We start from the raw sequence: 15,725 nt of genomic DNA on the forward strand, positions 1-15,725 counted from the left end.
GAAGAAGAAGAAGAAGAGTGGTCACCTGGAGGAGGAAGGTGTTCTCCTTGTCTGGGACCTCCAGTGCGGTGGTGCTCCTCACGTCCACGATGGCGCAGCACAGGACAGTCAGCCTGGGCTTGGAGGACTGGGGGGGGGGAGGGGGGGAGCACACGGTCAACAACTCAATATTCTTTATTTTGGTAACATTTTTGTAAATCTTTTCAACTGAATAGCACTTTGAATAGCACTATTACACCATATATTAATAGTATATAATTACTAGGGGTGGGGGGGAAATCGATACGTAGTAGTATCGCGACACTTTGCGTGGCAATACTGTATCGATACAGGGACGCCAAGTATCGATATTTAATTATTCATAAAAAAATTAAATAAGAAAAGTGTATAAGGAAGTTGCATTGTTCATTTCAATACCTGTAATAGTACAGTAGTCCACACACACACACATGTGCATTCAGTTAAGTTGGAATATGACTGTAATACAAACAGTTCAGTTTGTCAGGTACATGCAACACAGATTACAGTGTTGACATCTGTCTGCTTGAGAAAATACCATGTTCTGCAATAAGAATGATTGAAGTGAGATGAACAGACTGAACTTTATTTTATTAGATAAAACATGTCGACAGTTTTACTTTGCAGTTGAAAAAAGGTAATAAATTAAATTTGACCCAATCGTATCGTGACGCAAGTATCGCGATAGTATCGTATCGTGAGGTCTCTGGCGATTCCCACCCCTAATAATTACCTGTATACATACCTGTATATATTATATCTATATATCTGTATATATCACATACCTACTCTTAACACTTTCAGTGCCACGCCTCCGGTGCCCCGGAACCCCGTTGCGTGCCACCACCCACTTCAATGACAGCTCTCATATTTGCGAACGCATAAACTATATCTTAAATTATGGCTATGTGTCTAATATGGCCGTCGCTTATCAATGACTTGTTTGCAGTCAACATTGTCGAAACGGATTTTTTTTTATTATTATTCATTCATTTCCGTTTTATACCATTTTGAAAAACGCTCGTTTTTTTAAAGTTCCAGAATTTTTTTTTAGATTCTGTGATATTTTTCGGCCTATTTATGAATCGTTTTCAAATAAACGCTAGATTATAGATAGTATATGTGTACTTATGCACGCTATAGAAGCGGGCTGAAAATCGATTATCTTATTTCCTGATCGCACACACACACACACATATATGGCACACGCTGATATATATGTGAAAATAGCTCCGATTATCCCAAGACTGGTAAAATAGATTCCTTACCTCAGATCAGATGTTCTCCAAAAAGATTATTCCAATTCCTGATCGCCATTCCAAATATCGATCGCGTTTATTGATCCAACACTGGGTACTGGAAAACACACATTCTCCGCTGTTCTGGTGGTGGGCAATGACTTGTATCGTCTCCGGTTACTTGTCTGACAAGTAAAATGTGGAAGCAGGACTTTTTTTTCTCCATGCGTTTCATTCAATCCAATGGGGTGCAGTACCATCCGGAGAGACGATAGGGGGCGGTATTTTCCCTGTTCGAGTTCAGACAGATCCCCACTGGTAACGTGAGGCTAGATTGATGAAAAATGAATGGAAATCGATAATAAAAAAAATTACGATTAAAAACGAGATCTCTCGTCGGCTGGCACTCAACGGGTGGCATGAACTAACGAGAAATCTCCTCGCTGGCACTCAGTGTTAATAGTTATACCACTGGCCAATATGGCTTACTACCATAGTATATTTATACCCGTTTCACTGTACATAATTCTACTGTACATCAGTTTAGCATATATCACTCAGTAGCTTGTAGGGATGACCCCCGGACCCCGGTTTTAAACGGGAACCGGTACTATATTAGAAAATACCGGAGTATTTATAAGCTCCGACGTCATCGGTACTGCTATCGATACTCTAGAGAAATTATTATTATTATTTAAAAGTTGCCAACGATCTCTCCTTTCTCTGTCTCTGCACGAGAAGCGAGCCGCAGCGAGTCATCATTATTACACACACTCCTCGCGAGTCGCTACACATACGGGTACTCCTTAGTGTTACAGCCTGCGGGGATCTGGGGTTCTGCAGGTGGATAGTATTGGCTGTCCCCGACGCCCGTGCTGAAGCGCGCTGCACACAGACAGCTTTGCCTCTGCATGCACTCAGTCGTGATGGCGGATAGAGCGAACTGCGAAGCGTTCTAAAGTATGGATATATAATACAACGCACGTTGCCACAAGTGCAACAAAACATTTGCCAGTAAGGGTGGCAATACGAGCAATCTATCAAAACATGTTGGCAAAACAAGATATTAGTGTGCAGAAATGCGCCGTATTTGACTGCGCGCACTGTTCCATCTGCATCCACGTCCACTGCAGCCGATAAGCCAATATACGGAGTTTCCTAGGCTAATAACGAATTATTACAAATAGGCTAATAAACAAAATAATTGTTTAGCTACAAATACTACAATCTAAAAACTTTTTATAGATCGTCAAGCTGAGGCGTCAGCCACCAATGTGTCCCAGGCCAGTGAGCCCAGGGCCACTAAACATCCTCCCTCTACCTCCACCACCCAAAGTCCTTTCTCCCTAGCAGCTAGGAAGGATGACAGAGGATAGGGTGAACGAGTGTCACAGGGCTGTGACCCAGTTTGTTGTCAAAGGCCTGCACCCCTTCTCTACAGTGGAGTCCAAGGGCTTTAGGTAACAACTAATCATTCAGTGTATATCGTTTTTTTTGTATACATAGTTGTCTAACTTGTCTGTTGTTGTTGTTGTTGTTGTTGTTGTTGTTGTTATAAGTTATTATTGAAGCAGCTATTCCCACCACTCCACACAAATTTACAATAATTCAATCATTTCTAATCTTTACTGTAGGGAGATGACCAATGCTCTCAACTGCAAATATACCCCTCCCTGCAGGAATGTCCTCAGTAACACACTGATTCCTGCCTGGTATAATGTTGAAAAGGCCAATGTTATCACAGAGCTTAAAGATGTGCCAAAGTTAGCCTTTACATCGGATGGGTGGACCAGCTTAACTCAGGACCACTACTACTAAATAAAATAGAAAGTCCCAAAATAGTTAATTTATCTGACTGCTTGTATTAATTGATAAAAAAAGTAGCCATGTGCAGTAATATAGTTATATAAAAGAATAATAAAGCAATGTCGATTCTGTTCTTAATCATTTTTTTGCTAAATCAAAAAGAACCGTTAAGAGTATCGATAAAGTACCGAACCGTTAAGCAGTATCGATAAGAGTAGTAGTATCGATAAAATCCTAACGATACCCATCCCTAGTAGCTTGTTATATATATCACATTTAATCACTTGTACATTGTATATTGTTAATGCACTTTACTGTTACATTTGCACTCTGGTTAAATGTCATAGTAACAGCGGTGATTGGTCAGTTCAGGAGCGGTTGTTTGAACCGGAGGTGGTCACTTGACGGAGCGACCTGTCAAATGACGCTCGCCGGATATATCGCCTTGTAACTCGAGACCCGAAGCACGCAATTGGTTGAGTGTGTGGTGGCGATTGAAAGGCGGCAAATTCAACTTTCGAGCGGTGTATTGGATGATCTGCAAGAAATGCAGCCCGGAGCTGGTAGACGAGCGCGTGACGGAAGAGGTTGTTCTATATGTGAACATGTTCTGTATGCTGCCCTGTTGACCCACTTGGGGGGAAAAAAGAGGGGAAATATCAATGTGAATATTTTTTAAAGGTTTTTGTTTTGTGCGACTGCAAATCATATTATTATTTCTCAAAACATAACTGAGTGACTGAAACACTATCTGGTCATGACGTACAATTAGCGCTGATTCCAATAGTGAAATCCCTTTACTGCTCAGTTGCTGAGAAAATTGTGAATATAGAAGCACATTTTCCCTCTTAAAAAAAACTCAAGCTTTGAATGTTATCTACAGCAGCGGTTCTCAACAGGGGTGCCGCGAGATGCCTGGGAATGTTTCTTTAAAAATATAGAATGAATGACAACTATTTAACTAAACAAATAGTCTATCTAGTGCTTCATGTGTATACAATAATCTAATAACATGAACTAAAAAATAAATCGATCAAAATGTCTTGCTCTTGACTTATAATAATAACTTCACCAACTTAACGTCCACGGGAGCCGGGAGGCGTCATTACTTTTACCATTTCCAGAGCAGTCGCATTCGTGTGACATCATGGGTCCCATGTCCGTTATCAAGGAAATGCCAAGCGGCTATCGGCAATCGTCGTCATTGAAAATTGATAATAATCACTAAATGCATTCAGTGCTGGATCTAATCAAATGGATTATCGAGACACATTATGGAAAGTTCAAGACCGGACCACACAGCTTCTGAAAAGTGCTAATTACACGCTTCCGACGGCGATGGTCTAGTCACCGAGTGCAGAACAAGTGAGTGTATCAGCCGCTGTGTTATGATTATTATTAGGGATGCACCGAATGGGAAATTCTTGGTCGAAACAGATACCGAAAATAGGAAACAGTTGGTCGAAAACCGAATGCCAAAAGGCCGAAAATGATTAATAGAAATATATATATATATAATGTCTTTTTTTTGGTTCAGCTACCTGATTATGGCAAAACTTAACTTAAATAATATTAATAAAAATCAAGTGCATTTTCTTTTCTCCGTAGGATAACTACAACCAAGTGCATTCAGAACAAAGCCAAGGTGCTTTAAAACTGCATAAAGACACACACACACGAGAGGGAGAATAGCTTATAGCAGACTTAATGATGTTACTGTAGTAGCTACAGTAAGCATTTTATATAAAAGTACTCTGTATTTTTGTATGACAAGTTGACAACTAATAAAGAAACTTGAACTACTGTCATAATTCACTGCGTTCTAGCCTACATGGAAGGACTTGTATATACTACATCTCCCGTGACTCTTAGCGGGGGATGACGTAGCTTAAGAAAGACGATTGAAAGAGGAACTGAAGCGTTGTTAGCTAGCTTAACGCTAACGTTAGTCAAGGTTTTTAACCGCGACGAGCATATAGTAATGGCGAGGATATAAAGAATGTTAAAGATGCATTTATTGGACGGGCTGCGCGCAGAGTTTACATAGAAACAGCGCGACTCCCGAGTCCCAAGAGGAGTTATGACAGGCTGCAACACCCCACAGCGTGTCTCCTAGAGCCATATGAAATCCGCGATCACGGAATCGCGGACGGAATCGCGGAATTGAGCAATAAAAATGGAATCAACTGTAAAAAAAAAAAAAAAAAAAAAAAAAAAAAAATGTATGTTGTGGGACTTGTACTTTGTTCAACTTTGTCAGTGCTGTAAAGTTTAAACCTTTTTAAATCTTAGACAAACAAAACACTTTGCTTTCATGAAATATTGTAAGCCGTCATTTGAGGCTTTATAAAAGCAGCACAATGAACACAAATCTGTCAGTGCCGAGTCCGACCTCATCTTAAATAACAACCAGCATTGCTTGTTGTAGTTAACAAAGAGAGGCAGAGTTGATTTTGCAAAAAAAAATATATATATCATTTATATTTTTATATTTTTTAATAATCAAATTTTATTTTCATATTCGAATCCCATGCCCATCGAGCGAAGCTTCGAAGTATTTAAGACAGCCCTATTAAATGGACTGTTATATCTTATTAAATTGTGGACATTTATTCATTCCCACTTATTAGACACTATTTCTGATGGTAAAATGAGCGTACAAAGCAAAATACAGAATTCTGAAATATTAAAACGGAAAAAACGGAATTTGGAAAAAAATTAAATGGAATTTGGAAAAAAATAAAACGGATTTCATATGGCTCTAGTGTCTCCGCGAGTAGGGTCCAGCTGCAGCGCCGGAGAATCCTCTCAAGGGGCAAGCCTGTGGCAGCCACGAACCTACTACTTTCTATATAGCAGCTGGGAGGTGCGCTGTTTTAAGTGAGCGACGAGCGTGTGTTATTGGATTGATTGATTGATTGAACATCCGAGCTGCTTCTATAGAAAGAAGGTTCGTGGCTGCCACAGGATTGCCCGGTGAGAGGATTCTCCGGCGCTGCAGCTGGACCCTATTGGTCTCAGACCGGAGAGGAGAACTGCGCTGCAGCTCACTACCAATCTACATACAAATGATCACAGGCTGCCAGAACGCAGGACTGAAGAGCTCACGTTGCGCATGTAATGACTGAAGCCGCGTTTTGATTAAGTCATCACAACAACACGCGTTAGGTTACAGGTTGTTTATGTTCTTTGACTTTCGGTGATATATTTTCGGTGAAAAAACTCTTTTGGCCGAAAGCCGAAAGGCCGAAATTTCGGTGCATCCCTAATTATTATGATACAAAATGTGAATGAATGAATATATCATCTGATGCCACCAGGAGAGCTCGTTTCGGTGAAGTGCCCCTGGAAACATTTTGGTCAGAGTGTGGTGCTGAGTACCAAGTAACACACGAATGGGGGACCCTGATGTAAACAAGACAAACGTCTTTCTCTGGTCTGCATCCCCTTAACAATTGTGTGTATTGAGCCGTACTGTATTGTACCCATCCTGCAATCTGTTAAATAAAGTTTTCATTCATTCATTCATTCATTCAGGTGTTGATACCATTCAGCACCACATGTGTGTGAAGCTGGCTTTTCATCCATGACAGCTCTGAAAATAAAATATAGGGCCAAGTTGAGCCTTGAGGATGACATGCGTGTGTTGCCTTGTCGTCGATCTCCCCATGTATTGACCGTATTATTAGCCAGCAGCAGCAGACCTCGCACTGAGCTAGAAATGTCCACAAGTGCTTATTTTCTGTATTTATTTATATTTTTTGAGAAATGGTAACGGTGATCCTTTGATTTTTGAGAAATGGTCACACTCAATGTTCCCCCTAAGGTGCGCCCGTGTGCGCGCGCGCACATGGCAAAACACTCCCGCGCACATCTGAGATCTGTCGCGCACAGAAGCGTTTGTGTAAAATATGCATGTAGTTAAATTGACTGGCGCGTTGCACCGAATACTACGGTAACCTGTTGCATGTGACGTTACCAAGAGAAGCCTCGCTTTCAGTGCTTTGTGGGCGTCGCTACTGCGCGCTCACACAGACACACACAACAGATGAGGAAGTGGACAGATCCGACCAGCATCGCTGGCTCCTCCAATGCATAGTGCACTTTTAAATTAGTATCTTTGTGAGGTTACTGTTTTATAATTTACATTACATTGAAAAGATACAAAGATATATTTTTTAAGCTGGATTTTCTAATACAGAAGAAGTATTATTTAGAACATTACTTCATATTTTTCTTGTTGTTTATTTTGTCCAGTAAGACTTGAAAATATATATTATTTTGTCATAGGTTGATTTAGTTATTTTCTTGAGATTTGTCAGATAGATTACTTTAGGCATAATACAGCATGTTGAGTAACTTTGGTTATAGAGATATTATTTTGTTATATAAAATAATATAAACAATAATTGTATATCCATACAGAGGAGGCATACTTTAAAAATATAATAATGATAAGGCATCTTTGAATAAACTTTGATTAAGTATCTTGAGGCTGAAGGCAGAGTGTCCTCTTAAAAAAGAATCACAATATGGTCACCCTTGAAGTCGCATTATAATTCACTTAATAAAATAATGACGAGTCAGCCTCCTAAAAAGACAAAAGTTAGTGACACGACTCACACCGCCGCCGCCAAAGTAAGGACTTTGCTCTGTATCGTCAATCAATGGTCAAATAAATATTTGATTAAGGAATATAATATGCCTTTTTGTATTATTTCTCTGTGTATCAGCAAAATGTATATATTTTTATGTTAGACATTAAGGGAAATTAAGATTCTCAGATTTTTTACAAACCGCCGCTTATCAACTAACCGGTTAATCGGCAGGTGACGTATGTTGCTCAGTAGTTGCTGATGTCTGCTCAGGAGGTTGGAGTGTTTGCTCAGATCGAAAAGAAATTAGAGGGAACATTGGTCACACTAGTTATTTTTTTTTGGAAAACAGTGCAGCTGCAACAGATAGCACGTTAGTGGTCCTTTTCTGTATTTAAAAAAAAATTGTCACACTATTGCTATATTTATTTATACATTTAGACCTGAAACGCCTGCTAATAATGCATTATATAGCCTGCATAAACACACAAATGTGTTTCCCGGTTTCAATGGGTTAAATAAACGTTATTTTGAAAGCAAGCACTTTTGTCATCATTGTAGCAAAAAAGACAGGACCGGAAAAGTCTTTATCGTATGTAGGGGTGCCCTGGAATATTTTATTGAACACAGGGGTGCCTTGGCAGCAGAAAGGTTGAGAACCCCTGCTCTACAGCACCTTGTCTCAGTGGCAGCATTTTAAGTGGGTATTGTCGCCCTCTGGTGTTAGAAAGGTGTAACAAACTCTCCACAGAAAGAATATACGGTACCTAAATCAATGGAGAATGCTGGAAATTAATTCCCAAAAAAGACTTCCCGTTGCCTGATGTGAAACATCTTCCTGCACACACCTCTGTAACTCTCTGGACCAAAGCACAGGCTGATCAGCCCTATAGTTTGCAAGATAAGGTGCAGATTCACACACTAACACACACAAACAGACACTACCTGCTCCACGGACATAACGACTATGAAAACATGTTATATGTTCATCAGATGTTTTAAGTTACAATAATATAAATATAATAAAATAAAAAAAGAAATAACATTAAATTTCATTGAAATGTTTTTGTTTTCCTGAAAAAACATGACAGAGTAGCGGTATCGGAGTAGTTTTACGAGCACATTATCGGACACCGATACTGGTATCGTTATTGGGACATCCCTGCCACAAGCCAAAACAAAGTCAATGGGGTCACGCTCCTGTCTGTACAAGCTGACATGTACCTTGTGTGCACAGTGGAGTCCATTACAGTGAGCCTGACATTGTTCACAGGAACGTACGAAAGGTATTGTTTTGGTATAATTATAATAATAATAATAATAATAATAATAATAATAATAATAATAATAATAATATATTCAATGTATAGGGGCACTTTATATTTGTGGAACAAATCTCAAGGTGCTACAGTGTAGAAGAACATACAAACTAGCAAGAGAGTAGAAACAACATAAAATAAGTAGGACTAAAACTAGTAAAAGAGTAAAAAGAAAATTAAATGTGAATGGCTAAAACTAGTAAAAGAGTAAAAAGATAATGATGAAGGGCTAAAACTAGTAAAAAGAGTAAAAAGAAAATTAAATGTGAAGGACCAAAACTAGATAAAAATCAACAAAAGGCTCCATTAAATGTTTTTTTTTTTTTAACTTTGACCAGTCAGCTGGTTCTTTTTAGCGTTTATCTCTTTTTCTGGTCAAGCATGACCGACAGAAACAGGTTGAATAGGATATAGATCGGGGGAAAGACACTGAGAAAATACGGCGAGTCCGGGAGTCGAACTCGTGTACCCCAGATCCGTGACGCGCACGGTTGTCCCCGACGCCGAAATAGCGCCGAGATACGCGGTGAGCTACTGGAGCTCCCCTCCATTAAATGTTTTTACAATAAAGAATCGTCATGACTTAGAAATGAGATTGCATAGGTCTATGAATCGAGATGGAGATTTTTTTTCTATTAATGGCCAAGCCCTATTGGGCGCTGGAGGAGGTTTGCCTGGCCGGAGCGGAGGTGTCGTGAGGAGGAGTGAGGGGTGCAGGGTTTCAGTTAGAAAAAATTGTTGCCGGCCTCGGTGTCCGGTAGATTTCAATCTACCGGTCAAATGAGAGAAATTCCGGTCAGAGTTTATCGAGCTTAAAAACAATTGATAGGCAAAAGAATGACAACGAAACAAAAGAATGACATCATCAAGGCATGTAGATTTATAATATTTTTACTTAAAACTAGGCTACTTTTGCGTATAAAGTCATTATATTCCAAATAAAATAAGTCCCGAGACTCGTGCTGCTGCCGACTTTAAATCAAATAGGTGTCTGTGGGCAGTCGCCACATTAATAAACAACAGTCTGTTATAATCACATTTTTATGAGCTAACGAATTCCGTTATATTGGACATTTGTATTAATTATATCAAGCGAAGAACTGAGAAATTTGGCAGAGAGAGACGGCAACATTATCGTGGGTTTGCGTGACGACTCTCTCTCTCCACCTCCCAATGACTTATTTGCGAGAGTATGTCGATGCAGAGCAGCAGATTCAGCTGTTATTGGCTCTTTTCTGGGGACCGCACAGCAGCGCCCCCCACCCAACATTGAATTGAAAATGTCTGAATTGGAGTACTGCTGGAGTACTGCATTGTGCTGCTGCTGCTCCGGCTCTGCAGCTTCACAAAAGTTCGCACACCCAGCACTAAGGTCTCGCTGACACCCAGTGGTGCAGTCGTAATATGGGAACTGGTTACACGCCACGTGCATGCGCGCTCCCGCGCACGCGCATACATGTTCCCTCAGTTGCACAGAACAGAAGATTATTATGCATAACAATGGAGATCAAGCAGCCCCCCACCTTCTCGTAGGTTCTTATTATTATGCAAAGTCTAGGTGACAAGTGCCGGCCGGGTAGCTTTCTACAACGGCCGGGTACTTATCATTGCGCGCACTTCTGCCCTGAGTGACTACTAATAACACGCCGTGTAACCGTGTGTGTGCACGACTGCACCCCTGCTGACAACGTCGTTGTCATTATTAGAAGCAACGATGAAACAAATGTAATGATTGTTTCGTTCATCGCATAGGCTATTTAATTTTAGCCTATTTTAATACAATTCAAATAATCAAATTGTGCTTAGACTCAGGGAATTATTTTCACCGGACATTAAGACCGGAGAGATTAAATATGTCGGACTTCAACAGATTTTGCCGGTCAAATACCGGTAATTACCGGCTAACGGAAACGCTGGAGGGGTGATGAGTTCTTTGAGGTAGAGGGGGGGGGGGGGGGGGGGGGGGGGGGGGGGGCGTTTCCGTAGAGGCATTGATGAGTGAGCAGGGAGACTTTGTACTCGATCCTTAGTGAGACAGGGAGCCAGTGAAGGGACTTGAGGATTTTGATTTGAATAGTATTGAATATTTTCAAATGATACCCAGCCCTCAATCACTATCACGTTATCAATGCTTGGGCTATATTATGCCTTTTTAGTTTGCATTACTAACATGATGTATACAGTATTGATTTGTATTATATCAATTTGTGTATAAAGCTCTTTTTTCATTTCCCCCCCCCAAAGTTTACCAGTATTATCCTCTTGAGCCCGGAGCCCTATTTTCAGAAAATTCGCCTAAAAATACATACCTAAGTAAATGGAAGATTGCTCCACTTCTACAAGGACCATTTGCATGTTTTTGGTATCAAGGGACATCTATAGATCTCAGGGAATGTATTCCCAATTCCCAGTGTCAGAGATATCGTGTCTGTTACTAGGGTTGAGTAAATTGTGCTGAACCAAAATGAGAATATAATTTGTTAGTCTTTGACAGTGAATAACATCATGCTAAAAATGACCAGACATGAAAGGTTCTGCTCATTCTGCACCTTCTTCAGATCACGTGTACAAATATCTAAGCAAATTAATAAAGGGAAGATGATTAAAATGGAGATTTTGTAGAAACGGTACTGAATTCTGCCATCCGGACACATATTTGAAATAAGATTATAGAATATCAGGCCTATAAATTACCTTATTATGGCCAAGTCTCACATCTATGGATCGGGCCAAATCTCCCCTTTCCAATGGCAGAGTTCAATCTGGATTTAGTATCACCAGGCGTTTTTTTATAATGTAAATTTCTCCGCCATTTTTCATCAGATTGAGACGCCATTTTTTGCTAGATGTTCACAGAAAGGTAGATAAACTAACTACGTTCTGTTTTATGGCAATCATGTTCAGGTTTGTGGGAGATGATCCCGAAAAAGTTAATCTAGGTGTCAGATTATTGACAGGGCCTGGCCTGAGCTATAGGTCGTGTCGTTTCTTTTTTTTCTTATTTTTTTTTAAGCCCATCGAAAGTCCTGGGTCTCGTCTCCTGCATAGCAGACAGTGTTCTTTAGGACAGAGCCATGGAGACAGTGTTCTTCAGGACAGAGCCATGGAGACAGTGTTCTGCTTTAGGACAGAGCCATGGAGACAGTGTTCTGCTTTAGGACAGAGCCATGGAGACAGTGTTCTGCTTTAGGACAGAGCCATGGAGACAGTGTTCTTTAGGACAGAGCCATGGAGACAGTGTTCTGCTTCAGGACAGAGCCATGGAGACAGTGTTCTTCAGGACAGAGCCATGGAGACAGTGTTCTTTAGGACAGAGCCATGGAGACAGTGTTCTGCTTCAGGACAGAGCCATGGAGACAGTGTTCTGCTTTAGGACAGAGCCATGGAGACAGTGTTCTTTAGGACAGAGCCATGGAGACAGTGTTCTTTAGGACAGAGCCATGGAGACAGTGTTCTTTAGGACAGAGCCATGGAGACAGTGTTCTTTAGGACAGAGCCATGGAGACAGTGTTCTGCTTTAGGACAGAGCCATGGAGACAGTGTTCTGCTTTAGGACAGAGCCATGGAGACAGTGTTCTGCTTTAGGACAGAGCCATGGAGACAGTGTTCTTTAGGACAGAGCCATGGAGACAGTGTTCTTTAGGACAGAGCCATGGAGACAGTGTTCTGCTTTAGGACAGAGCCATGGAGACAGTGTTCTGCTTTAGGACAGAGCCATGGAGACAGTGTTCTTCAGGACAGAGCCATGGAGACAGTGTTCTTTAGGACAGAGCCATGGAGACAGTGTTCTTTAGGACAGAGCCATGGAGACAGTGTTCTGCTTTAGGACAGAGCCATGGAGACAGTGTTCTGCTTTAGGACAGAGCCATGGAGACAGTGTTCTGCTTTAGGACAGAGCCATGGAGACAGTGTTCTTTAGGACAGAGCCATGGAGACAGTGTTCTGCTTTAGGACAGAGCCATGGAGACAGTGTTCTGCTTTAGGACAGAGCCATGGAGACAGTGTTCTTTAGGACAGAGCCATGGAGACAGTGTTCTGCTTTAGGACAGAGCCATGGAGACAGTGTTCTGCTTTAGGACAGTGCCATGGAGACAGTGTTCTTTAGGACAGAGCCATGGAGACAGTGTTCTTCAGGACAGAGCCATGGAGACAGTGTTCTTTAGGACAGAGCCATGGAGACAGTGTTCTGCTTCAGGACAGAGCCATGGAGACAGTGTTCTTTAGGACAGAGCCATGGAGACAGTGTTCTTTAGGACAGAGCCATGGAGACAGTGTTCTTTAGGACAGAGCCATGGAGACAGTGTTCTTTAGGACAGAGCCATGGAGACAGTGTTCTTTAGGACAGAGCCATGGAGACAGTGTTCTGCTTTAGGACAGAGCCATGGAGACAGTGTTCTGCTTTAGGACAGAGCCATGGAGACAGTGTTCTGCTTTAGGACAGAGCCATGGAGACAGTGTTCTTTAGGACAGAGCCATGGAGACAGTGTTCTTTAGGACAGAGCCATGGAGACAGTGTTCTGCTTTAGGACAGAGCCATGGAGACAGTGTTCTGCTTTAGGACAGAGCCATGGAGACAGTGTTCTTCAGGACAGAGCCATGGAGACAGTGTTCTTTAGGACAGAGCCATGGAGACAGTGTTCTTTAGGACAGAGCCATGGAGACAGTGTTCTGCTTTAGGACAGAGCCATGGAGACAGTGTTCTGCTTTAGGACAGAGCCATGGAGACAGTGTTCTGCTTTAGGACAGAGCCATGGAGACAGTGTTCTTTAGGACAGAGCCATGGAGACAGTGTTCTGCTTTAGGACAGAGCCATGGAGACAGTGTTCTGCTTTAGGACAGAGCCATGGAGACAGTGTTCTTTAGGACAGAGCCATGGAGACAGTGTTCTTTAGGACAGAGCCATGGAGACAGTGTTCTGCTTTAGGACAGAGCCATGGAGACAGTGTTCTTTAGGACAGAGCCATGGAGACAGTGTTCTGCTTTAGGACAGAGCCATGGAGACAGTGTTCTGCTTTAGGACAGAGCCATGGAGACAGTGTTCTGCTTTAGGACAGAGCCATGGAGACAGTGTTCTTTAGGACAGAGCCATGGAGACAGTGTTCTTTAGGACAGAGCCATGGAGACAGTGTTCTGCTTTAGGACAGAGCCATGGAGACAGTGTTCTTTAGGACAGAGCCATGGAGACAGTGTTCTGCTTTAGGACAGAGCCATGGAGACAGTGTTCTGCTTTAGGACAGAGCCATGGAGACAGTGTTCTGCTTTAGGACAGAGCCATGGAGACAGTGTTCTGCTTTAGGACAGAGCCATGGAGACAGTGTTCTTTAGGACAGAGCCATGGAGACAGTGTTCTGCTTTAGGACAGAGCCATGGAGACAGTGTTCTGCTTTAGGACAGAGCCATGGAGACAGTGTTCTGCTTTAGGACAGAGCCATGGAGACAGTGTTCTTTAGGACAGAGCCATGGAGACAGTGTTCTTCAGGACAGAGCCATGGAGACAGTGTTCTTTAGGACAGAGCCATGGAGACAGTGTTCTTTAGGACAGAGCCATGGAGACAGTGTTCTGCTTTAGGACAGAGCCATGGAGACAGTGTTCTTTAGGACAGAGCCATGGAGACAGTGTTCTGCTTTAGGACAGAGCCATGGAGACAGTGTTCTTTAGGACAGAGCCATGGAGACAGTGTTCTTTAGGACAGAGCCATGGAGACAGTGTTCTTTAGGACAGAGCCATGGAGACAGTGTTCTGCTTCAGGACAGAGCCATGGAGACAGTGTTCTGCTTTAGGACAGAGCCATGGAGACAGTGTTCTTTAGGACAGAGCCATGGAGACAGTGTTCTTTAGGACAGAGCCATGGAGACAGTGTTCTGCTTTAGGACAGAGCCATGGAGACAGTGTTCTGCTTTAGGACAGAGCCATGGAGACAGTGTTCTTTAGGACAGAGCCATGGAGACAGTGTTCTGCTTTAGGACAGAGCCATGGAGACAGTGTTCTGCTTTAGGACAGAGCCATGGAGACAGTGTTCTGCTTTAGGACAGAGCCATGGAGACAGTGTTCTTTAGGACAGAGCCATGGAGACAGTGTTCTGCTTTAGGACAGAGCCATGGAGACAGTGTTCTGCTTTAGGACAGAGCCATGGAGACAGTGTTCTTTAGGACAGAGCCATGGAGACAGTGTTCTTTAGGACAGAGCCATGGAGACAGTGTTCTTTAGGACAGAGCCATGGAGACAGTGTTCTTTAGGACAGAGCCATGGAGACAGTGTTCTTCAGGACAGAGCCATGGAGACAGTGTTCTGCTTTAGGACAGAGTCATGGAGACAGTGTTCTTTAGGACAGAGCCATGGAGACAGTGTTCTGCTTTAGGACAGAGCCATGGAGACAGTGTTCTGCTTTAGGACAGAGCCATGGAGACAGTGTTCTGCTTTAGGACAGAGCCATGGAGACAGTGTTCTTTAGGACAGAGCCATGGAGACAGTGTTCTGCTTTAGGACAGAGCCATGGAGACAGTGTTCTTTAGGACAGAGCCATGGAGACAGTGTTCTTTAGGACAGAGCCATGGAGACAGTGTTCTGCTTTAGGACAGAGCCATGGAGACAGTGTTCTTTAGGACAGAGCCATGGAGACAGTGTTCTTTAGGACAGAGCCATGGAGACAGTGTTCTGCTTTAGGACAGAGCCATGGAGACAGTGTTCTTTAGGACAGAGCCATGGAGACAGTGTTCTGCTTCAGGACAGAGCCATGGAGACAGTGTTC

At 42.3% G+C, this 15,725-nt stretch overlaps 1 protein-coding gene across 1 annotated transcript in view; it reads right to left on the reverse strand.

Moving 5' to 3' along the window:
• Positions 1–15,725, reverse strand: part of sh2b1 (SH2B adaptor protein 1) — a gene marked incomplete at its 5' end in the record, with an annotated part of 66,249 nt that overhangs the window by 36,514 nt on the left and 14,010 nt on the right. Inside the window, one exon of the mRNA XM_084325733.1 lies at positions 26–127. Within this exon, the coding sequence (XP_084181859.1) occupies positions 26–127 (102 nt within the window). The remainder of the gene's footprint in view (positions 1–25; positions 128–15,725) is intronic.

The sequence above is a fragment of the Notolepis coatsorum genome (genome assembly GCF_963971535.1).
Source record: "Notolepis coatsorum genome assembly, chromosome: 12".
Classification (NCBI taxonomy): Eukaryota; Metazoa; Chordata; class Actinopteri; order Aulopiformes; family Paralepididae; genus Notolepis; species Notolepis coatsorum.